General features: G+C 43.9%; 1 protein-coding gene across 1 annotated transcript in view; it reads right to left on the bottom strand.

Annotated features, from left to right (window-relative positions):
* RBM43 (RNA binding motif protein 43) overlaps positions 1–24,974 on the bottom strand; it is a 134,288-nt gene extending 109,314 nt beyond the window's left edge. The window contains exon 1 of the mRNA XM_044074880.1: positions 24,504–24,974. Within this exon, the coding sequence (XP_043930815.1) occupies positions 24,504–24,524 (21 nt within the window). The 5' untranslated portion in view covers positions 24,525–24,974. The remainder of the gene's footprint in view (positions 1–24,503) is intronic.
* Between the last annotated feature and the right edge of the window lie 359 nt (positions 24,975–25,333).

Here is a 25,333-nt window from a genome sequence, read left to right as displayed (position 1 = left end):
CCAAACCAACGCAATCTCGCCTCGCTTGCTTTGTCTCCAAACTGTCCAACCTGAGCTGACCCTCTAATATACAGATTCCTAATCCTGTCCATCCTAGTCACACCCAGTGCAAATCTTAACATCTTTAACTCTGCCACATCCAGCTCTGACTCCTGCCTTTTCGTCAATGCCACCATCTCCAACCCACATAACACAGCTGGTCTCACTACCCTCTTGTAGACCTTCCCTTTCACTCTTACTGGTACCAGTCTGTCACAAATCACTTCTGACACTCTTCTCCACCCACTCCATCCTGCCTATACTCTTTACTTCACCTCTCTTCCACACTCACCATTACTCTGAACTGTTGTTGATCTTATCTATCTCATCTCTTTGCCAAGATAGCATTGTACCGGTCATTAAAGGGTTAGCCATTACCTATGAATATGTAACTGACCAACTAACTATTGTTAATGCTTCTGACTATAGAAACATTCAGCTATTGTTTCACTGTAGTGGGTTTATTAAATGAAGTACGCAGCTAAGCATTCATGGTCACCAGTACAATTATCTAGGTTCCCTAGCAAAATTAACAGATGCCAAGGCGCCTAAGAGTTCTAGAGAACCAAAGAAGCCACACCAATATTAAAAGGACCTAGTACAGCAATAGGATTAAAGAAGTTAGCTCCATGACCCACTACACACAGACACACACACACACACACACACACACACAGACACAGACACACACACAGACACACAGACACACAGACACACACAGACACACAGACACACACAGACACAGACACAGACACACACACAGACACAGACAGACACAGACACACACAGACACAGACACACACAGACACACACAGACACACACACACAGACACACACACACACAGACACACACACACACAGACACACACACACACAGACACACACACACACACACACACACAGACACACACACACACAGACACACACAGACACACACACACACACACACACACACACACAGACACACACAGACACACACACACACAGACACACACACACACAGACACACACACAGCCTTAACATCATTTACAAAAACAATGAGCTTCAGGAGAATTTTCACTGGGATAAGGACATTTCAACATGATTAAAAGGGCCAAGGAGCCTTAACAGAATCAGCAAGACCAAAAATCCTACACATTTAATAGATTGTGAGGATGCACTGAAACAGGGGGCCACTAACGCCAGCAGAACTGGGGTAAAAAATAAATAACTAAATAAAACACACAAAGCAGGAAAGAAGATAGAATGTACTAGTAAGATTAAAGGAATCAGTTTACCTAAAATTTCAAACATGTTCAGGAGGCCTCACCAGCATTAGCAGAGCAGGGCCAACAGCAGATTTAATGGAGTCTGGTTATCCACAGCAGAACTAAAGGAATCAGCCCCCTTCATAACATAATTACATAATACAGATGTTCACATCAATTTTAGTAGGCAGTCCCCCGCCCACCAAGTCATCAGTGCTAACAAAACTTCCCATTATCTACATAATTAAATTTATCCCGTACACCAATGATCTGAACACTCTAGAAATGTTATTTCAATTTTAAAGGGAAGGAAATTACACCAGTCTTTGGTATTCTTCATCCCTTCAAAGTCACTGTTACTGACCTGACGTAATAGCTACAAAAGATGGCTATACAAGCTTTTGTTTGTTACTTTGACAAAAACTTTGCAAAATCTTAATTATTTTGGTGAGTACAGTGATGCCATCTAGCGCTGCTGTCTCAGAGATTTGTTTTCGGATTCAAATTTCCAACTTTGGTACCTTCTGCATGGTGTTGATATGCTCTCTCAGTGTTCACTTTTTCCACTGGGAACTCCATGCTGAGTAGAATCTACATGGGCACTTTTATGCTTTTGCTGTGTGCTGCATTTACCTCCCACAACCCAAGAAATATGCTGCAAGATAAATTGGTGATCTTCTGTTATCACCTACAAATACTTCTGTAGCGTGTGGGTTTGTGTGTATCCTGAGATGGAACAGTACCTCATCCAAGACTGACTTTCTACGTTCTGGCCAATAGTTTTTAGAAGAGGCTTTAGATACACTACGACCCTAAATAGAATAGAATCCTTATTATTTCAGTTTTTATATATAGTCATTAAACTTACATTTCCAGTACAGTTTTGCAACTACTTTTGACAAAATAAACAAAAATATCAATGTAGAATTAATGAGGTCAGATCCATGCCCGCAAACACAGACAGAGTTAAGAGGGTTGGAGGATGGTCTCTCTCTCTCTCTCTCTCCCTCTCCCCCTGTCTCACACACTGCTTTCACAATCAAGCAAAGATAATACGAGAACGAAGCAAGCCAAGCCACAAAAACAAGTAAATGTTGATGGAGTTCTAATCACAAAAGGGTGAGACATTCTTTCTCGTGTTCATAAAAAAATATTCTAGTCATTGCTTATTTGAATGTAGAAGTCAGAAAAGTGGGTTGCATTAGGACAGAGATATAAAGGTCAGAGTGAATGAGTGAAGTGGCCACTTCTGTCTTGCACGCCAAGAATTTTAGACACCTGTTGCAAACAATCTGGATGTGTTGCTAGTAAAATATAACAAAGCTTTAACTGGTGCACTGGGTCAGGTCACCCGTGAGAGTAGACTCCTTAGATTTAAGGTTTGACAAAACCACGACTTTACTATGAACTGCACAGGCTAGGCCAGAGGTTGGAGTACAGATGGGGTAAAATGCATCTTCCTAACAAGCTCGCTCAAGACACACTTTATACTTTATTCCAGAAATGAGATTTTAAGACGTGCTTGCTGTCTAAATGCATCTTTCCTGCACTGGAAAAGCCAGCTGCACTTTTTTCAGACAGCTGACAAGATTATGCAGCCTGACCTGTCAGAAGTTTTTTTTCCCTCCAAATGCATAAAAGCTACACCATTTTTTTTTTTTTGCACAAAACATTGCTAAAAAAGGAACTTCTTTATTCAAGATTTCCCCATTGAACATGGTTAGTTTTAAAATGAAGTCAACTGATTTTTGTAAGGCAGAATTAAATTGCAATAAACTTATAAAAATTGTTTCAACTGCCTATTAAACCAGATGTCTTCTTTGTTCAGGTACTAAGAAGCTGATGAGGACAGCCTGGTCCTAGAGGGCAGAGGGGTTTCCATCCTCTGGAAAAGTGGCTTTGATCATCCTCCCCAATCCTTAGGAAACAAAAAATGTTCCAACAAGTTTGCAAAGAAAGGTACTCTACCATTCTTTTCACTAGAAAGGTTGCAGAGAAGTTGGTTTTCATGAAGCTGTTCTCTATTATGTCACAAGGTTTTCTATAACATCATCAGACTGGATTTAGATGTACAGAGACTGTCATTTTATCAGATAAAGATCTCTTATGGCAAGAGATCATGATCCTCCTTGATCTCTCACTGTGGCTCATGGGATCTTAACTAAGCACCTGAAGACACACATGTTTATCTAGTACAGTCCTCGATTGACTGTTCTTAACATTCTCAGTGTATAGTGCTTGGTCTTAAATCACCATTCAATATACAGGAGCTTGAAGGTGAGTCTCAGTGCTCAATTTTGGCTTCCTTGTTATTTAGTGTACATGCCTGTGTGTGTATATGTATACATCTCTAATCACCGAAAACTCATTTGACTGAAATCTTACAATGCTGCATTTCAACATACTACATTTTATATTTGTGTAGAGTACTGCAAGCCATTTAAAAGGTATTTGCCCTTTTCTCCACTGTAGTGCAATCCTGGAGTTAGTATATATAGTTAGGGTGTGTGTGTGTGTGTGTGTGGGGGGGGGGGGGGGCAGTTTGGTTTTATATTGTCCAGTTTCTGTTAAGAGTATAAGTAAGTGGTTTTTAAGTTCTGGAAAGAGAGTTAGTCATTGGTATTGCAAGTGTGCCATGTGTATGTTGAAATGCAGCATTGTAAGCCTTCAGTGAAATGAATTTTGGTCACATGAGATTTTGGTGATTTGGTCTCGTTGAAATGAAATTCTACCAAATGAGTCAACCAAAAAGCATTTTATGCTAATCAGGTCATTCATCCCGGGTGGGCTGTCTGCCCCCTAACCTTAGCTGCCACAATGTTTCTCTTCTCTCCACTTTGTTTTTCATGTTGCCACCCCTTAAATTTCGCTCCAACTGTTCCAAAATAGAAAAAGCAAATTTCTTATATAAAGTACAAAAAACGGAATGACTATATAAAGCATTATTACCATCCTTGGTTCAGATAGCATAACAATGTTTCTTAATCAGCTTATTCAGCTGTCTAGTGATCATGTCTATATAAAAGGCAGGACATCCTGAACACAAAGCTATATAGAACACATTCTGGGTGCTACAGTTAAATCTACCAGGTACTCTAATAGTTTCATCTAAATGGTTCAAACTAACATAAGGACCCTTGTGTATATATCTACAAGTGCTACGACCTTAGGCTTGTTTGAGGAAGGAAGAGCCATTTTGGTATTGTCTTTTTCTAACATGTTTTTAATAGTGATAACTTTCTTATATACAAAGCTTGAAGTACTAACCAAAACTAAATGCAGATCACTGTGACCACAAAAAGAGTTAGGACTTACTATAACGTTCTTTGTTCATTCATTACTATTAGGACTTTGGTTCCGTCCTCTGGCGTTTCCAAGCTCGCTTCAGCCAAAATCTCTCAGCTAAGACCTACCCACGATGCCCATCTCCTAGTTACGCCAGATCGAGTTTGCCTGCCCCTACATAATAGACATAGTAATAGAAAAATAGTAGAAGGCTCTGTCTGAGCAAATATCTTAACCAGGAGTTCCTAAAGTCCACCAAGAGTCCAGACAGGGGAAGGAGGGTGGGAAGTAATGAATGAACAAAGATCTACAACACAGATGGAACGTTATGGTAAGACATAACTTCTTTACCTGATGTTGTAAATCTTTGTTCATTAATTACAATTAGGACAGAGTCCCCAGCTGGGTGGCCCTAAGGAAGGATATTCCTGAGCACCACAGAACCAAAAGATGCTTGTACCCTGGAGGCCAAATCCACTTTGTAATGAGAGATAAAGGTATGAGGTCTTGCCCAAGTGGCTGCTGCACAGATATCATCCATAGAGGCTCTAGAATAAAATGCTACAGAAATAGCCATACGTTTGGTAGAATGAGTCTTTATTTTGGAAGGTAAGGATAGCTTATTCTGTTGGTAGATAAAGGTAATGACGTTTCTAAGCCAGGAGGATAAAGTCACTTTGGAAACAGTTTACCCAATCTGGGTCCTGCAAAGGCCACAAACAATTGATCTGTTTTCTTGAAAAATGTAGTCCTGTCCAAATAACAATGAAGCTGCCGATGCACATCAAAGGTGTGCAAAGGTACTCCCATCTATTAGAATGTGGAGGGAAGAAAAACAGCAGGTCAACAGATAGGTTAATGGAAAATCCAGAAATGACCTTGAGCAAGAAAGAAGGGCCAGTACGAATGGGCACCCTATCCGTGTGGAAGATCAAGTAAGGTCTCTTGACACAAGGTCTGCAGCTCAGATACTCTTCTCACTGAGGTAAGTGCTACTAGAAGAAAGGTTTTCCATGACAAAAATTTTAAATCACATGAATCAAAGGGCTTGAAAGGAGAACCGGTGAGAAACTGAAGTACCAAAGTCAAAGTCCCAGGGTACTAAGGGAGGCTTGACCGGAGGTTTAACATGTAATACTCCTCTCAGAAGGGTCTTGCATAGGTGGTGTGACATAATTGAAGAATTATCAAGACCATTATGAAAATGGGGGATAGCTACTAAATGTACAGTGATCGAAGCCGAGGCTCCTGCATGTAAGAGTAGTCAAGTATTGTAGAATCTTTTGAATAGGCATAGAGAAAGGGTCTAAGTTCTGATCTTTGGCCCAAATGGAAACCTAGTCCATTTACTAGAATAAGCTTTCTTAGTGGAAGGTTTGTGTGAAGCCAGAAGAATTTCACAAACAGGAGATGGGATGTCAGGCAGCCTGGCAATCACTGGAAGTGGAGAAACCAAGCTGTGAGCTTGAGACTGTGGAGGTTTGGATGAATCAGTCCCTGAGGTTAAGATAACAGGTCTTGGGAATGGTCCAGGATTCATGGGCTGTGAATCAGATGAGGCCATAGAAATGGGAACCAGACTTGACGGGGCCATTAGGGGGCAATGAAAATCACTTTGCTTAACCTCTAAGCTTTCTGGAGAAGTTATGGAATGAGGGGAAACGGGGGAAAGGCATACAGAAGACCCAGTGGCCAATTGTGTGTTAGAGCGTCCCTCAGGGGTTCCCCATGAGAAGGGATCAGGGAAAAGTAGCTTCTGCATTTGTAGTTTATGGGGGAAGCAAACAGATCGCAGCAAGGCTTGCCCCAGAATTGGAAGATCCGATCCGCTGTTACAGGGTTGAGGGACCACTCGTGAGGCATCAGGATGTTCCTGCTCAGATTGTCTGCACTAAGGTTCGAACTCCCGCGAATGTGCATTGCTATAAGAAAGCGGACGGAAGCTATCGCCCAGTGCCAAATCCTCATGGCATCCAGACACAAGGGGTAAGACCTGACCTGGTTCTGCCTTGCTTGTCAGACGACTGACACATTATCGGACTGAAATGCAATGGTCCAAGAAGGGTAGGGATGCATGGAACACCTGCAACGCTAAGAGAACTGCCCTCAGTTACAGGACATTTAAGTGCAAATTGGCCTCCATGGGGGACCAGGTGCCTTGGACCGTCTTTCCCGGGAAATACCCCCCCACCCTAATAGGGAAGCTTCTGTGGTCACAATGGCCTTGGGCTGGGGAAGACAGAATGGTCGATATCAAAGATCCATTTGTGGCTTCATCCACCATAGCATTTCTTCCTTGCAACGATTTGCAAGACGTATCATGTGGTCAAGTGGGTGAGTTAGAAACAACCATTGGGCAGGATTCTCATGTGCAGCCTCGCCAGTGGTACTAACGTAATGGCAAACACCATGGAACCTAAAAGTTCCAGTACAAGATGTGCTGGTACATGTATGTGGAAGTAGGCCTTGGATTTGGTGTCTTATTTTTGAAAGCCTGTGAGGGGGGAGAGAAGCTTGACAGGATGTTGTGTCGATGACCACTCCAATAAATTCCAGTGTCTTCATTGGGGACATTTGAGCTTTGTCCTTGTTGATTGTAATCCCCAAACGGAGAGAGAGACCTTGAGTGTAAGAGAGGCTGCGGACTTGGAGATTCCTGGTTGGAGAGTTGAGGAGCCAATCGTCTAGATACGGAAATACCTGGAATCCTTGAAGTCGAAGATGAGCTACCACAACTGTCATACATTTGATGAACACTCTGGGGGGGCTGTCAAGAGACCGAATGGCAGTGCCCTGAACTGGTAGTGATTGGCTGCCAGCCAGAAGCAGAGAAACCTCCGGAAGCAGTGATCCATCTTTATGTCGTAGTACGCATCCTGGAGGTCTAAAGAGCACATCCAGTTGTCCCTCCCTAGGAAGGGAAAAATGGACTGTAACGTGAGCATCCGTAATTTTTGAGGTTTGATAAATTTTTTCAATAGGCTGAGATCCAGGCTTGGTCTCCAGTCCTGTGTCTTTTTTGGCACTAAAAAGAACCTGGAGTAAAACCCGGATCCTGTCTGGTCTGGTGGGACTGGTTGGATGACTTTTTCTTAGCAGCTTTTCTATTTCTAAGGTTGCTAATTCCCTCTGATTGGGTGGTACATCGGGGATTCATTTGACGAGTCTGGGAATTAAATCAAATGGTATTTAGTAGCCTCTGGATGATATTCTCTGCTCCCAAATATCGGTAGTAATAAGATACCAGGCTGGTAGGTGCAGAGAAAAAACTACCCCCAACTGCTTCCAGAGGAAAGCAATTGGGCTGCTGCTCAGGAGTACTGGTAGGGTCTGCAGGAGTAAGAACCTCTAGCGCCCTGGTTACGCAGACCCCCTCTACCCTGAAATGGGCATCTTCCATATAACTTGCCCCTCTGCCCCGGGGGGATTGTTCACCACGAGTGTCACGAAAAGATCCTTGAGATTTCTTGAACCACATTTTTCCTCCCTTCTGGTTCCTGGAGTAGGACCTCTGTGGGTTGGAAAAGCATATGCCCACAGCAGACAAGAACGTTCCATCTTTATCACTACATGCAAGTTTGTCTCGTACTTTGGTCCAAAAAAGTGCAGATTCGTCGACAGGTGCATTGACGAAGGAAGATTTAAAGGGGTCTGCGAAGTCACACAACCGGATCCAAGCATTACGTCTCATGACAATGCCTGATACGGCAGCTCGAGCTGCCCCCTCGGTGGTGTGAGATATCAAATACATCGAGGAGTTAGAGACGGATTCAAGGATCTCTAGCTGCGAGGCGACAATGTCACACACCTCATCAGGCAATACCCCCACCAAAGAAGATGATATTTCAGAAATTAGGTCTCTTTGGAGGCGAGTAAAGTGTGTCAGATCGTTCAGCGACCAAATGGCGAAGGTTGCTGAAGCATAGGTCCGTTTCCCTAGTCTGTCCATGGTCCAGGACTCCCTGTTAGGAAGATGGTCAGTGGAACTATCTTCTGCCAGTTCCCTCTTGGTGGACGCCACCACGACCATAGAAATCAACTGTTTAGACCAGTGGGGCTGGTCTTCAGGTGTAGATAACATTTTGTCTGGCCTCTGGGGGACAGGTTCTACATTGTCCGGTGCCTTCCAGGCATGCTGCACAATGAGCTTAGCAAGGTCATCTGCCAGTGGGGTCACCCAGGAAGTAGATGGCTGGGCACAGAAGGCCTGCAAGAACACCGATTCCTCAGAAGAAGGGTTAGAGGATTTCCAGTCTCCCCGCTGCTTGAGGAGTTCGAGAATGTCTCCAAATGAGAACTTGTCTGAGGGAGAACATGGGGACCCTTACCCCTCATCACAATCAGTGTCTTTGGTGATAGATTCCTCTGGGAAATCAAGGTGCTTCCTCTTGCACCGTTTCTTCCGGGGTGGCTCCCCAGTGGGATCTTCTGAGGACTCCAGAGAAGGGGTTCCCTTCAAAGGGGGGTCTTGCAACTCCCGTGCCCGGGGTCCCGAAATAGAGGATTGGGAGAGGTGCATACTAGGGGGGGATCAGATACTGATGTGACTGGTGTTGACTGTGAGCCTGCGGGGTCAAGGATCCTCTCCATCACCTGGACAGCAGGCCTGCCCGAGGAGGGATGGGAGCCCGGAACTGGGGTCATACCCAGCCCTGAGGAGCCCACCTCCAGAGAGAACTGGAAGTCGTCAGAGCCATGGACATAGATGGCGCCAGTGAGTAAATAGGAGCCGGGCTAGGTACCAAGGTACAGACAGTCAAGTACTGCTCCAAGAGAACATCGGCTCCACCTGAGCCAATGCAGCAAGGGTGGTCGGTGCTGATAGGGGAAAAACTGCTGTCGGAGCAGACACAGTATGCACCGACGTGAACATTGGTACCAAGATCTACGGGATCTGGGTAGAGGTCGGAGGAGGATAAACAGGGGAAGATGTAGTAAAAGATTCCAAGTCAAGAGGAGTGGAAGGTCTAGCTGGAATGGGCAATCCCCTAGCTGCCAGAAGCTGGTCCACAACCCGCACTAAACCTAATTCAGAAAAACTTCTAGTGTATCTAAAGGAGGCTGCTGAAGAAGAATCAGGTCTTTCTAGAAAGGTGCTAAACCTCTGTCCCAAAAAGGGGTCATAAGTTGGAGAGTATCTTGTCCTTGGCAGATATTCGAGTTTTGGAGCTGAAGAAACTGTCAGCACTGTGGTCGGAATGGTGCTGAGGCAGGAACAGTCATAGGAACCAATGTCGGAACCAAGGATGGCACCGAAATCAGTGGTGCTGAGGTTGGAACTGAAATAGTGGTGAATATCATGGACGGCACAGACGGAGAAGATACAGAGCCTGGTGCAGAAAAGGTCTGCGCCGAGGGCACCAGTGAAGCATGGAGCAGACTCTGTTCCGCAACTGACGGAGATGCAGGAACTGAGTGACTCCGTTTTCCTTAAGTTTTTTGGTCTTTGGAGGGAGACCTCTGACCCAGATAGAGCCTCCAAAAAAAGTATCTCGATTAAACCTTTTAAAATAAGCTTATTTTCACGTTCTACTAGTGTACAATTACTAAAACTTGCACAAATGTCACAGTCAGCTTTAATATGATCCACGCCCAAACAGTAGACACAACGAGCATGTGTATCAGAGTTAGGCATCTTACTCCCACACTTGTCACACTGTTTAAACCGCAACTTAGCTTTGTCTGACATAGTAAGGCAACAAGGCTATCCTATAGAAAAAACAATATAAGGGAGAGAAAAAGGTGAGAGAATATCAAAGATGGTATTTAAAAAATACCACAGTGGTAAGGGCCTGTCAAAAGCAGGAAAGAGGGACAGTACCAATAATGGCAGAAATTAAATTACCAAAGTAAAGGGTAGGGAATAGGATTAGGTTACAGGCGATAGTGAAAAAAGGCTAAATTGACTAAAAAATTTTGAAGAGAAACTATCTTAAAAATAATTTTCTACTTAGCTTTGAGACATGGCTAGCACTTCTGATTAGGAACGCAGCAAATGAGATCTGGAGTAACTAGGAGAGGGGCATTGTGGGTAGGTCTTAGCCGAGAGTTTTTGGCTGGTGTGAGCTTGGAAAAGGCTGCATCGGTTCCAAGGACGGAACCAAAGTCCTAATAGTAATTAATGAACCAAGATTTACAACATCAGATATTATTTTCCAGTTGTTATAAATCACTGATTTAATCCTATTACTACCTACAGTCATGTCTAAAACACATCTAGGGTGATGGAAGAAGATTCAGTAGAATGAATAACATCTTTGTTTAGTAAACCTTTATCTAAAAATAGGTTGAAATTCTGTCATTCTTCTGTTCTTAATATCCGAAACAATGTCATGTAAATTCTACTTATAAAAAAGAGCAGCTAGCTAAGCCATTTAGACCAAACTATTAGAGTACCTGGTAGATTTAACTGTAGCACACAGAATGTGGTCTATATAGCTTTGTGTTCAGGATTTTTTTTATATAGGCATGACCACTAGACATCTGAATAAGCTGATTAAGGAACAATGTTATGCTATCAGAACCAAGGAGGATGATAATGCTGTATATAGGCATTCCGTTTTTTGTAGTTTATATAAGAAATTAGCTTTTTCTATTTTGGAACACTTAGACCAAGATTTAAGGGGTGGCAACATAAAAAACAGAGTGGAGAGAATAGAAACATTATGGCAGCTAAGGTTAGGGGCAGACAGCCCACCTGGGTTGAATGACATGGTTAATTAACATAAAAATGTTTTTTGGTTGATGGAAAACTGGTTGTTTAATTTTTTATTTTGCACCAAATGGATTCATTTGTTTTAAACAACTGATTTTAACTGTTTGGTTAATTCTTAGTAGGTGTATGTATGCATATATATTTTTGCCTGACTAACACCTTTGTATTTTTGAAGAAGTCTATTTGACGAAAGCTTTCATTAAACAGTTTTACGCTAAAATTCTAAGTGGTTCATTCTCTTTTGTCAGTGTTTTGTTTTATTTATTATTATTCACTATTATTTACTGCCTGGAAAACCAGAGCGTTCAATGTTTCATTGTGTGTATATGTATATTGTTACCAAGGACAATTATTGCAGAGAGGAGCATTTATTACCACCAACCTTATGCTGATGATATTCCAATATACCTCCAGAGTGTGTGCTTGAGTTTTTGTCTCTTACAACAATTGCGTGGGTTCTGCCCTAGAATGAATGATTTGTAATCGACTTGAGCTCAACCCAGTAAAGAATGATATGTAGAGTGCTACTTTTATTGTTAAATGTTCCCATTCTTTTCACTGACTACTTACAGATAGCCAGTTAGAATTCGTTTTTTTTTAATTCGCGATCAGGGCATTGTGCTTAAAGATAAAAGACCAGTTACCAGCCATTGTCAAGGCATCTTATTTCCACCTGAAACCCTACATATTAATCTCAAACTATGTGTGTGTCAGCTACTTGGGCAAGGACACAAAGCACTTGTTGGACAGAGAGGGTGCTGGAGGTCTTAGCTTGGCCACTCAGCTGAGATCTTAACCCTATAGCTGTGCCAGTGAGAAGTCTTATTAGGGCTCTAGAGAAAGAGGCAGAACCAGCCCCAGACTTACTGTGATCTCTGTGGGCTCTTAAAGGAAATTGTACTTTACTGTGTGTGTTGATTGCCGGGTCAGTGCAGGGACGTCACACCATATACCAAAAAAGTGGCCAGTACCCAGCAAAGTTGTTGAAAATAATAGTATATTTAATTTGTCAAAAATAAGAATAAAACAACAGTTTTGGCATGAAATGCCTATATCAGTGTATAAAGCAAAAGACATCAAGTAGACTTAAATATACCTAAAGGCAAGCCCAGATCTGATTGGTTGATTAAAGATTATGTTCATTTAGACCCAGTGTAAACAATCACCCACGTCTGAAAACCCAAGATTTTTCTTTATGACTTAGAATATTATGCCAACTCATTTTATTAGATGTATCATAGGCAACTCTATCAATAATAAATCAGCATATTTAACAGAATATTTACAACCTTTATTAAAATGCGCACATTCCAGAGTTCAAGACACCACACAATTTCTTAACATTATACAAAAAATGTAGCTGGATTGAAGGGTGGTATATGTGTACATTGGAAGCGTCTGCCCTATTTACTAATATACCTCATTGGGCTGGGCTTTATGGCATTTGATTACTGGCTTAATCATATTTCTGTGTATAGTTAGGGGTTTTATACGTTCCTCTTATTCTTTACTGAACACGTGCTCACCAAAAATGTATTTTATTTCAATGGTTAATGTTATTTACAACTAAAAGGGACTGCAGTGGGGGGTATCAATTGCCCCCATCTTTGCTGATCTTTATATGGCCTTTATAGGGGGACAAATTATATACGATTCAAGTCATAATATCTTGATGGATGCTACTGATATATGGCATAGGCATCTGGAATATGGGGGGGGGGGGTCAGAGCAAAGTAGCTTCTGCATTTGTAGTTTGAGGGGAGAGCAAGCAGGTTGCAGCAAGGCTTGCCCCAGAGTTGGAAGATTCGATGCCTCCATTACAGGACTGAGGGACCACTCGTGAGGCATCAGGATGTTCCTGCTCAGACTGTCTGCAATAAGGTTGGAACTCCCGGGAATGTGCGTTGCTATAAGGAAGAGGTTAGAAGCTATCGCTCAGTGCCAAATCCTCATGGCTTCCTGACACAGGGGGTAAGACGTGGTTCCGCCTTGCTTGTTGATATACCAGATGATTGACATGTTGTCTGACTGAATTGCAATGGTCCCAGAGGGTAGGGATGCATTGAACGCTTGCAACGCTAAGAAAACTGCCCTCAGTTCCAGGACATTTATGTGCAAATTGGCCTCCATGGGGGACCAGGTGTCTTGGGACAGTCTTCCCCTGGATATGCCCCCCCCCACCCTAACAGGGAAGTGTCCGTTTTCACCATGGCCGTGGGAAGACAGAATGGTCGACACAAAAGATTAATTTGTGGCTTCATCCACCGTAACATTTCTTCCTTGCAATGGTCTGTAAGACATATGTGGTCGAGTGGATGAGTTAGCAATGACCATAGTGCGGAAAGGAGCCACTGTAGGATTCTCATGTGCAGTCTTGTCAGTGGTGCTGACATAATGGCAGCTTCCATGGAGCCTAAGACTTACAGTACAAGACATGCTGGTACATAGGTCTGAAGAAGAAGGTCTTGGATTTGGTGTGTTATTTTTGAAAGCTTGTGAGGGGGGAGAGAAGCTTGATAGGATGTTGTGTCGAAGACTGCTCCAATAAATTCCAGTGTCTTCGTTGGGGACATTTGAGATTTGTCCTTGTTGACTGTAATCCCCAAGCGGACAGCAAGACCTTGAGTGTAAGAGAGGCTGCGGACTAGGACATTCCTGGTTGGAGTGGTAAGGAGCCAATCGTCTAGCTGAAGAAATACCTGGAATCCTTGTAGTCAAAGATGAGCTAACACAACTGCCATACGTTTTGTGAACACTCGGGGGGGGGGGGGGGTCTGTCAAGAGACCAAATGGCAGTGCCCCGAACTGGTAGTGATTGGCCCACAGTCGGAAGTGGAGAAACCTCTGGGAGCAGTGATTCATCTTTATGTGGTAGTATGCATACTGGAGGTCTGTAGAGCACATTCAGTTGTCCCTCCCTAGGAAGGGAAGAATGGACTGTACCGTGACCATCTGGAATTTTTGAGGTTTGATAAATTTGTTCAATAGGCTGAGATACAGGATTGGTCTCCAGTTCCCTGTCTTTTTTGGCACTAAAAAGAACCTCAAATAGAACCCGGATCCTGTCTGGTCTGGTGGGACTGGTTGGATGACTTTCTTAGCAGCTTTTCTATTTCTAAGGCTGCTAACTCCCTCTGATTGGGTGATACATTGGGGATTCGTTTGACAGGTCTGGGAGTTAAATCGAATGGTATTTGGTAGCCTCTGGATATTATTCTCTGCACCCAAGCATTGGTATTAATAAGATGCCGGGCTGGTAGACGCAAAGAAAAATGACCCCTGACTGCTTCCAGAGGAAAGCAATCAGGCCGCTGCTCAGGAGCGCTGGTAGGATCTGCCAGAGAAAGAATCTCTAGCACCCTGGTTATGCGGACTCCCTCTACCCCGAAAAGGGAGTCTTCCATATGAGTTGCCCCCTCTGCCCCAGGGGGGGATTGTTCACCACGAGTGTCACGAAAAGATCCTTGAACCACATTTTTCCTCCCTTCTGGCTGATGGAGTAGGACCTCTGGGGGTTAGAAAAGCATATGCCCCCAGCAGACAAGGTCTTTTCGTCTTTCTCACTACGTGCAAGTGTGTCGAGTACTTTGTGTCCAAAAAGTGCAGATTCATTGACAGGTGCATTGACGAAGGAAGATTTAAAGGGGTCTGCGAAGTCACACAACTGCTTCCAAGCATTACGTCTCATGACAATGCCTGATGCGGCAGCTCAAGCTGACCCCTCGGTGGAGTGAGATATGAAACGCATCGAGGAGTTTGAGATGGATTCAAGGGTAGCTAGCTGTGAGGCGACAGCATCACGCACCTCATCAGACAGTACCCTCACCAAAGAGGAAGACATTTTGGAAATTAGGTCTCTTTGGAGGCGAGTAAGTGTGCCAGATAGTCGCTGAAGCATAGTTCACTTCCCTAGTCTGCCCATGGTCCGGGACACTCTGGAGGATGGACAGTGGAACAATCTGCCAGTTCCCACTTGGTGGTGGCCACCGCCACAACCATAGAAATCAACTGTCAACTGCTTGGACCAGTGGTGCTGTTCTTCAGGTGTAGATAAAATTTTGTCTGGCCTCCAAGGGACAGGTTCTACATTGTCCGGGGCCTTCCAGGCACACTGCACAATGAGTTTAACAAGGTCATCTGCCTGTGGAGTTACCCAGGAAGTAGATGGCTGGGCACAGAATGCCTGCAGGAACACAGACTCCTCAGAAGAAGAGAGGACTTCCAGTCTCCCCGTTGCTTGAGGATTTCGAGAATGTCTCCAAATGACATGTTGTCTGAGGGAGACCGTGGGGACCCTTTCCCCCTCATCACAATCAGTGTCTTTGGTGATAAGATTCCTCCAGGGAATCAAGGTGCTTCCTCTTGCACCGTTTCTTCCAAGGTGCGTCTCCAGTGGGATCTTCTGAGGACTCCAGAGAAGGGGTTCCCTTCAAAGAGGGTTCTTGTGACTCCCATGCCCGGGGTCCCTAAATAGAGGGTTGGGAGAGGTGCATACTAGGTGGGATTCTGATACTGATGTCATTAGTGCTGACTGCGAGCCTTCGGAGTGAGGGACCCACTCCAATACCTGGACAGCAGCCCCACCTGAGGAGGGATGGGAGCCCAGAACCAGGAGGGACAACCTCGGAACCGGGTCACACCCCACCCTGAGGAGCCCACCTCCAGGTGAGGAGCTCTGAGAGAAAACTGGAAGCCGGAGCCATGGACATCGATGGCGCCAGTGAGAAAATAGGCACCAGGCTAGGTTTCAAGATATGGATGGTCCAAGCACTGCTCCGAGAGAGCATCGGCTCCACCGGAGCCGATGCAGCAAGGGTGGATGGTGCAGACAGGGGAAAAACTGTTGTCATAGCAGAGACAGTATGCACCAGAGTGGACATTGGTACAGAGATCTCCAGGATCTGGGCAGAGGCTGGAGGAGGATAAACAGGGGAAGATGTAGTAAAAGATTGCGAGCCAAGGGGGACAGAAGGTCTAGCTGGAATGAGCAATCCCCTAGCTGCCAGATGCTGGTCCACAACCTGCAGTAGATCTAATTCAGAAAAATACCTAGTGGATCTAAAAGAGGCTGCTAAAGGAGAATCATGTCTTTCTAGAAAGGGGCTAAACCTCTGCCCCAAAAAAGGGTCTTAAGTTGGAGAGTATCTTGTCCTTGGCAGGTATTCGAGTTTTGGAGCCAATGGAGGCAAAGAAACTGTCGGCATTGTGGCCAGGGATGGTGCCGAAGCAGGTACAGTCATCGGAGTCAATGTCGGATCCAAGGACGGTACCAAAGTCAGTAGTGCCGAGGTTGAAACCGAAACAGGGGTGAAGACGGCACTGACGGAGAAGACACAGAGCCTGGTGCCGAAGAGGTCTGCGCTGAAGACGCCGGTAAAGCATGGAGCTGACTCAGTTCCATAACTGACGGGGATGCAGGAACAGAGTGACTCAGATTTTCCTTATGTTTTTTGGTCTTTGGAGGGGGTGAGACTTCCGACCCAGATACAGCTTCCGAAAAAGGTGTCTTGAGTAAACCTTTTAAGATAAGTTTATTTTTACATTCTGCTAGTGTACGATTACTAAAACTCATTCTGCTAGTGTACGATTACTAAAACTTGCACAAATGTCACAATCAGCTGTAATATGATCCACGCCCAAACAGTAGACACAACGAGCATGTGTATCTGAGTTAAGCATCTTACGACCACACTTGTCACACTGTTTAAACCCCAACTTAGCTTTGTCTGACATAGTAAGGCAACAAGGCTATCCTATAGAAAAAACAGAATAAGGGAGAGAATACCAGAGATGGTACTTAAAAAATACCACAAGCGGTAAGGAGGGGCCTGTCAAAGGCAGGAGAGAGGGACAGTACCAATAGTTTGTAGAAATTAAATTACCAAGGTAAAGGGTAGGGAATAGAATTAGGTTATAGGTGACAGTGAGAAAAGGCTAACAACTAAAAAATAAACAATTTTGAAGAGAAACTGTCTTAAAAATTGCAATTTTCTACTTAGCGTTGAGAGAGATGGCTAGCACGTCTGACTAGGAAAGTGGCAAACAAGATCTGGAGTAACTAGAAGAGGGGCATTAAGGGTAGGTCTTAGCTGAGAGTTTTTGGCTAGCGCGAGCTTGGAAATGGCCGTATTGGTTCTGAGGACTGAACCGAGGTCCTATCTGTAATGAATAAACAAATATTTACAACATCAGGTTAAGTATATTAGAGGGTCAGCTGAAGTTGGACGGTTTGGAGACAAAGCTAGATAGGTGAGATTACACTGGTTTGGAAGTGAGCCGAGGAGGGCTGGTGGGTATATTGGGAGAAGGATGCTAAGGATAGAGCTGCCTGGTAACAGGAAAAGAGGGAGGCTTAAGGTAAGGTTTATGGATGTGGTGAGAGAAGACATGTAGGTGGTTGGTGTGACAGAGCAAGATGCAGAAGACAGGAAGAAATGGAAATGGATTATCTGTTCTGGCGATCCCTAATGGGAGCAGCTGAAAGAAAAATGAGAAGAATTAACTATTAACATCCATGATGACATCTGTGCAGTGACAGAGACCTGATTCAAGGCTCCAGAGAGCACCACTGCATTACCAGGCTATAATTCGTATCACACCTTTCGGCCACCTAACCTGGACCGAAACTCTAAAGGTGGAGGAGTGTCCATATTCATTAAGAATATCCACACCTCCAGGCTAGTTGCTCAGCATAATGCATCTGAGATTATCCAAGTGCAACTAACTCTGGGAAAGTCCACAATTCCAAACTGTAGCTTGCTACAGATCCCCCACCATGCCCCAAGATTCCCACTCCTCATTTCTTAATACACTGGAAAATATTAGGGTACAACCTAACACCCTAATAATGGACGATTTCAATTACCCCACCATTAACTGGGAAAACTACTCATGTACCAACTCTTGTGCTCAACGTTTTCTAGAATTAATAAATTCCAACGCCTTGGATCAACTTATCTACACCCCCACCATGAGCAGCAATATCCTAGACCTGGTTATTACCTACATGGGCAACCGGTGCTCCACAGCAGAGGTCAATTCCTCTTTGGTCAGATCCGGCCACAAGTTAATCACCCTAGACATCCACATCCCACTCACCCCCCACCCCCAATAGGGAAACCACCGTAAAAAATTTCTCCAAAGCCAACTTCACGCTTCTTAATACAGAAGAGGAAAGCACCTATTCAGGCATGTCTAGAAGGTCAGCTCCCAGTGTTTTCTCCTGTCTACCTGATGAGGCAATTGCTGCACTGTCCCAAGATGCCCAGATTCATGTACACAGACAACCCTTCTCCTCCTACCACCCAACACTACGACCTGTGAGAGATGCACTTATACAGCCAAACTGGAAGCAAAGCTCTCTTCACCGAAGACTGGACTAGACAGTCAAGAGGAGAAGGCAAACACTTGCACTGCACCACACTCATCACATAGTCCCCTCAAAACCTACAGCACCAAAACACACACACTACATTCACAGAGGCTCTCAGTAAAAATCTGCCCAAACAACTGAGACCGCCAAAGCAGAAATGCAAGCAACCTCCACCCCCCAACACAACCCAAATGACACATAGCCCACATAGTGTGTCACTCAACTATAGCCCATAAGGCATAACATACCCAACACTCTAGTCATAGGTGACTCTATAGTCAGGCACACTGATGTTCCACTCACTAGGCTAAACATGGAAAAAGTTACTGTCAGCTGTCTGTCAGGTGCCAGGATCCACCACATAACACACACACTAAGGTCACTCCACAACAAGTACAAATATGACTCTGTCATTGTCCATGTTGGTGTGAATGACTGGAGACGTACCTCCCTGGACTACATAAAAAGAGACATGGAGGAGCTCTCTGATCTTGTAGCCCAGGCAGGTATAACCCTAGCACTGAGTAGCATCCTGCCATCACCCAGAATGATACCACAGTACAAGGACAAAATGACTTTAACAATTGGTTAAGCTTCTGGTGTCATTCTAAGGGAATCCAGTATCTGTCTGCCTGGGATGACATGATCGACAGACCACGCTGCTTTCCCAGAGATGGCCTGCATCTGTCGCCCTTGGCATTCCGGATACTGGCAAAAGCTCTTGCCAACCCTATAGTGCCTTTTTTAGGCAAGGTTCAAATGACAAATTCACCACTGTAACAGGTACAAGCAAGCAAAATCTGAGGGTAACGTTACTCAATGCTAGAAGTCTAAACCTCAAAATGCACTCACTCACTCGAGGCACTTAAAATGGAGAACACTGACATCTGTGCAGTGGCAGAGACCTGGTTCAAAGCTCCAAAGAGCACCCCTGCATTACCAGGCTATAATTCATACCACACCTTTCGGCCACCAAACCCGGACCGAAACACTAAAGGTGTAGGAGTGTCCATATTCATTAAGGATATCCACACCTCCAAGCTAGTTGCTCAGCATAATGCATCCGAGATTATCCAAGTTCAACTAACTCTGGGCAAAACCGCAATCCAGATTGTAGCTTGCTAAAGACCCCCCACCATGCCCCAGGATTCCCACTCCTCTTTTCTTGAGACACTGGAAAATATTAAAGGTACAACCCAACACTCTAACAATGGGCGATTTCAACTACCCTATCATTAACTGGGAAAAACTACTCATGTACCAACTCTTTTGCTCAACGTTTTCTGGAAATCAATTCCAATGCCTTGGATCAACTTATCCACACCCCCACCAGGGGCAGCAATATCCTAGACCTGGTCATCACCAACATGGGTGACCAGTGTTTCACACCAGAGGTCAGCTCCTCGTTGGTCAGATCCGACCACAAGCTAATCACCCTAGACATCCACATCCCACTCCCACCCCCCCATTAGGAAAACAACCGTAAAAAATTTCTCCAAAGCCAAGTGGCAAACTTCACGACACTCATGCAGATGGACAATAGAGGTATGACTGCCGAATCCTACACAAATGCACTTTATAAGCATGTATACGAGTGCATGCATCATGCTATCCCTAACAGAACAAAGATGCTATCCTCCAAAAAAAGTAAGCCAATCTGGTGGTCTTTTGCCATAAACAAACTCTACAACAGAAGAAAGAAACTGTTGCAAAAGAGTAAAATCCCACGATTGGAGAACTCCCTGGTCAGCCTCAGTAAGAAGCTGAGATCCCTCAAAATCTTCCAAAGCAGTTATGAAAACAAAATCGCCACTGATTCTAAAGGACAACCACAAAGCATTCCATTGCTAAGTCAAGAATCTCAATGGCAACACTCAGATCTGCTCCGAGTTACAGCACAATGACACTAGATATATAGAACCAACCGATATTGCCAACATCACTTTACCCCCCTCTCACCCCCTAAAGGGCCCATCTTTATACCGGAAGAATGCAAAGTTCCTGTAATCACGGCTGCACAGGTAAAAACCACACTCTCCAAAGCCAAGAACACAGCATCCATGGAACCTGACAACATCCCAGGCTGCCTTCTACACGAACTAGAGAATGAACTGGCACCCCACCTAAGTACCATGTCCAATCATAGCCTCACCTCAGGCTTTGTGCCCACTGAATGGCGCACAGCAACTGTTATCCCACTCTACAAAGGGGGGGCCACAACAGTCTCCGGGAACTACCACACCATTAGCCTGACGAGCCTGGTCAGCAAGGCCATGGAACGTATCATCATGGAACTCAAACAAAGACATTGGAGATCTCCAAACTCTGGACCCCACACAGTTCGGGTTTGTAAAAGGCAGGTCATGTCTCCTAAACCTGATAAACCTTTGAAGTAGTCACCAAAGCCATAGATGAGGGTAAGGTGGTTCACACAGCCTATCTAGATCTCGACAAGGCGTTCAACACCATCCTCCACTCTGGAATTATAGATAAACTCACTAAACTAGGTATAAATCTCTATGTCACAAGATGGGTTGCCAACTGGCTTACTGACAGAACCACACTGTTAAAGTAGCAGACTCCAAATCGGACTTCAGACCAGTGACAAATGGAGTACCACAGGGTTCAGTCCTGGGTCCTCTCCTGTTTGGTACCCAATTCTCTGAAGTACAGGCTAACACAGAAGGTCTTTAGCTAACTAAATTCGCAGATGACTGCAAACTAGGAGCCATAATCGAAACTCCTAACGATGTGGACAGCCTACAAAAGGGTCTCACTGAGATGGATGCCTGATGTCAAAGGCATGGTCTCAAGCTCATTGCCAAAAAGTGCACCGTCATCCCCTTTGGTAAAAACTCTGTACCCACGAGCTACCACATAAGCGGTACTCTACTTAATACAGAAAGTGCAATAAGAGACCTTGGGACACAGGTGGACAGTAGTCTCTCCTTTGATAATCACATTGCCACAGTGGTCAGGAAATCATTCTACATGGCACACCTCATCACAAAAGGTTTCTCATCCAGAAAGAAAGAGGTCTTTGTTCCCCTCTACTCATCACTCATTAGACCCATTATAGAGTACACTGCCCCTTTTGGTATGTACCTCACAAGACAGCTACAACAACTGGAAAGGCCGCAAAAATACCTCACAAAGAGGATTACTGGCCTCAAACAGATGCCTTACGCAGACCGTCTCAAAAAGCTCCAGCTTTACTCCGTCGCATATCGCTTACTCAAAGGCAATCTCTGCCTAACATACAAAGCTATATCAAACCCAGAGCTGTTGGACATGCTCCACTTAAAGAAATCCCAATCCCTCTGAGCTACACGCTCTAGGGACCTAAACCTTGTCACCACAAAAAGCAGAACATGCTGGTGGGATAGATTCCTGTCCCAGAGACTTCCCATACTCTGGAACAGACTACCTATCTATGTCAAACAGAGTTCCTCATTAGTACTCTTCAAGAAAAATCTTGATGATTGGATGGGTAATAGAAAATTCACCCCAGGGATCACTTCTGTGGTTCTGCTTGACAGGGGCACAGGAAAATAATTTTCTTGGGTGGCAAAAGCCTGGGTACCTTTTTGGCTAGGCTTATATGGGCCCTAGGGCCAATAGCCTAGTACCTACCTATAAACCCTACCAAACGTATAACTGTCGAAGCATGTCTGTCACAGAATAAACCTGGCTACACAAGGCCCCCATACACCGAGCAAACCCCCAAAACAAAAATCAACCTTCGCAATATCAGTAGTCCAAAAACTTCCATGGTCACTAAATACTTGTCAACAGTAAGAGGGAAAAGAAAGGAAAGCTGAACAAAATTCCAAAAACCAACAATCCTAGTTAAAAAAAAGAGACGCATGATCTGGTGTTTCCAAAGCCAACAGCCAAGATGAGAACACACATGTTACTCAAGAGGGTGACACTCAAACGTATTTAAAAAAAAACATACCTCTCAACCTCTTGAACAAAGTTGGGACAAAGCCCCAAAAATAGGGACAAATTTTAAACGGTGCGCTTATAAACTTAGAGTTGCTAGAATAAAAGTTCCCTTATGTTATAATGCATTTTCTGAATAAAGTCTGAAACCGAAATGCCTGGCAATATTTATCAAAGCCTCACTGATTTGTCTCAAAAGTCTGGAAAACCAGAAATTTTATGAAGAACAGACCAAAAATATGAGGCGAAAATCTGGACAGTTGAGAACATGCAGGAAAAGACCAGGCTTTCCTCTAATGCTAGTAGGCCAAACTTTCCCAACTTCAATTAAGTTTTCAATGTCTTACCCTTTGGCATCAGAACCAAAACTAACTTAAAAACCTTCAAGCATCTCCACCTCACCAAATCATGGATATGATCATGGGTAACCCTACCATAATACTGTTGTTTTTCCTTCTCTACTAAGTTTTTCTACCCACTTATACCCACTGATATTTCCACCCACTTGTACTCCAATCCAACTCCCCCAGACCCCAAAAACCAACTTCTGCCCTCAGTTTTTTTTTCACCTAAATGTGCTATCACATCGTACATAATGTAACTGGACTTGTATTGTTATGATTCATTGTATAAACGTGTAATCATCCTGTACTACACCAATAACTGTCTTTAGATATGTGTCCGATGTACAGTGTTAATTGCCTCTTCTATGTACTAACCATACTTGTTTGTTGTTAATGTTAACTGTTCATTTTTGATTCTGCTTTTTTCTTGCCAATGTAATACAAAGCTGTACTAACAATGGAGCGTTTCTCCCGGGCCTCTGCAGAAAAAAGGGCAAATTGCCTAGTCAGACTTTCCCGGTAAACAAATGCAAAATAAATACATTTTTAATATTTTACCAAAAGCCGTTGGGCCATAGCTCTCAACCTCCTTTCTCCAAAATGAGGAACATTAGCCCTCACAATGTGCGACAAATGGGCAAAATGTGGAACACTTACTAATGACTTAACTAGGAAGGTCATATGATGGCTAAAATATGCTTATTTTACTTATAAACAACATATTTTAATAAATTAATATGATTCACATCTATTTACCCATGGCTAGCAGTTAAATTCCTAACACTGAATGTGACACGGACCCTTTCAATGTGGAACTTCGAGGAATATGCATTTTTTAAGACCCCAAATGAGGTACGTTCCTCGTAATGAGGTACACTTGAGAGCTATGCGTTGGACTCCCAGTATAAGGAGGCGTGGTTGTACTGTAGGTACTGGCAGAGTTTATTACCACGCGCAACCTAAGGGTAACGCCCCTGTACCATCCCTAATAATATGGATGCTGCTTTGAAATCTGAAACAATTGTTAAATGTTGCCAACCTGCCACCGCGAAAGAAACAGCTGCCAAGACAACAAGTTTACTTGCATCTTGAAAGGCATATGGAAATCTTAAATGTAATGCCTGTCAGATACCAAACGGCGCTGGGCAATGATAATACTCACTAATATATTGCAGACTACGTTTTCTTTACACAAAGAAGAAATTCGCAGCAAAACCCGGGAAAACATTGTGTTTAAATAGTGTGCCCAAAGGAAAACAATAACAAACTGAAAATAATACCAGCTGAAATGATTATGTAATGTAACAGCACTACTGCATCGATAAGCCTTAACAATAAAAATTAAAAACGCTCTGCCAAGGCTGTTGTGCAGCGGATACTGTTACTAAAAACATCAGGTGAAGCCTAACATGTACATAAAACGAATAATAATAAAACAGCAAAAATGTTACGGGGGGGGGGGGGGGGGGGGGAGAGATACACAAAGGCCTTCGCCGTCCCTAGCAGGCAGATTACTAAATACGTACAAGAAAAGACAAAACAGAGATCAACCCACCATCCAGTCCGAGCTTGCCATAGTGCTGTCCTTCCAATAGTCGCACGAAACAGTGTCCAAAGTTGTTAAACGTCCAATTCCTTCAGCATGCCAGGCCCGTCGTTCCGTTTACTGCATTATTTTCAATAGTTAAAACGTCTGTCAGCTCTGCCTAATAACAACGTTGCGGCCGTGCTAAAGTGAAAGTTACCATGGTTTCAGCGTGGTACGGACCTCTTGTACTGCCCCAACAAACTGGTCGCAAACAAATCAGAAGGTACCTTCCAATCTGCAGACACTGAAAATTGTTATACAGGATCATGAAAAGTTGGCAAATCCAGTCAAAGAATGGCATCTAATTAGTATCAAATGTGAATACTAAACAGCATATAACCCTTCCCGTCTCATTTCGTGCGGTATTACGAAGAAACACAATAATTAGGCATGCCGTGGTGGTGCAGTGGTTAGCGTTGCTACTTCCCAGCAAGAGGCTCTCCGGTTTGATTCTCAGCTGGGATGCCTTATGTGCAGAGTCTGCATGTCGTCCCTGTGGCTGTGTGGGTTTCATCCCAAAAATATGCTGTAGGTGTATTGGACACTCCAAATTTGCCCTAAGCATGAGTGTGTATGTGCCTTCTTTGGAAGGTTGGGCACACCATGAGTGTGTATAGGGCACACCATAAAAACTCCACTGCCAATCATGAGCAGACAGGTGAAATGCTATGGCGACCCCTAAGTGGTCAAAACAAGAAGATCAAAGAAACAGTAATGAAATAGTATCACAAAATACTTCTCAACTGTCCCTGATTTTGATTCAGATTTTAGCTGTGTCCGTAGCTCTCCACTATACA

This window comes from Protopterus annectens, chromosome 6.part0 (genome assembly GCF_019279795.1).
Source record: "Protopterus annectens isolate FY-2018-M chromosome 6.part0, PAN1.0, whole genome shotgun sequence".
NCBI lineage: Eukaryota > Metazoa > Chordata > Ceratodontiformes > Protopteridae > Protopterus > Protopterus annectens.
This window is presented reverse-complemented; position numbering and strand designations above follow the sequence as displayed.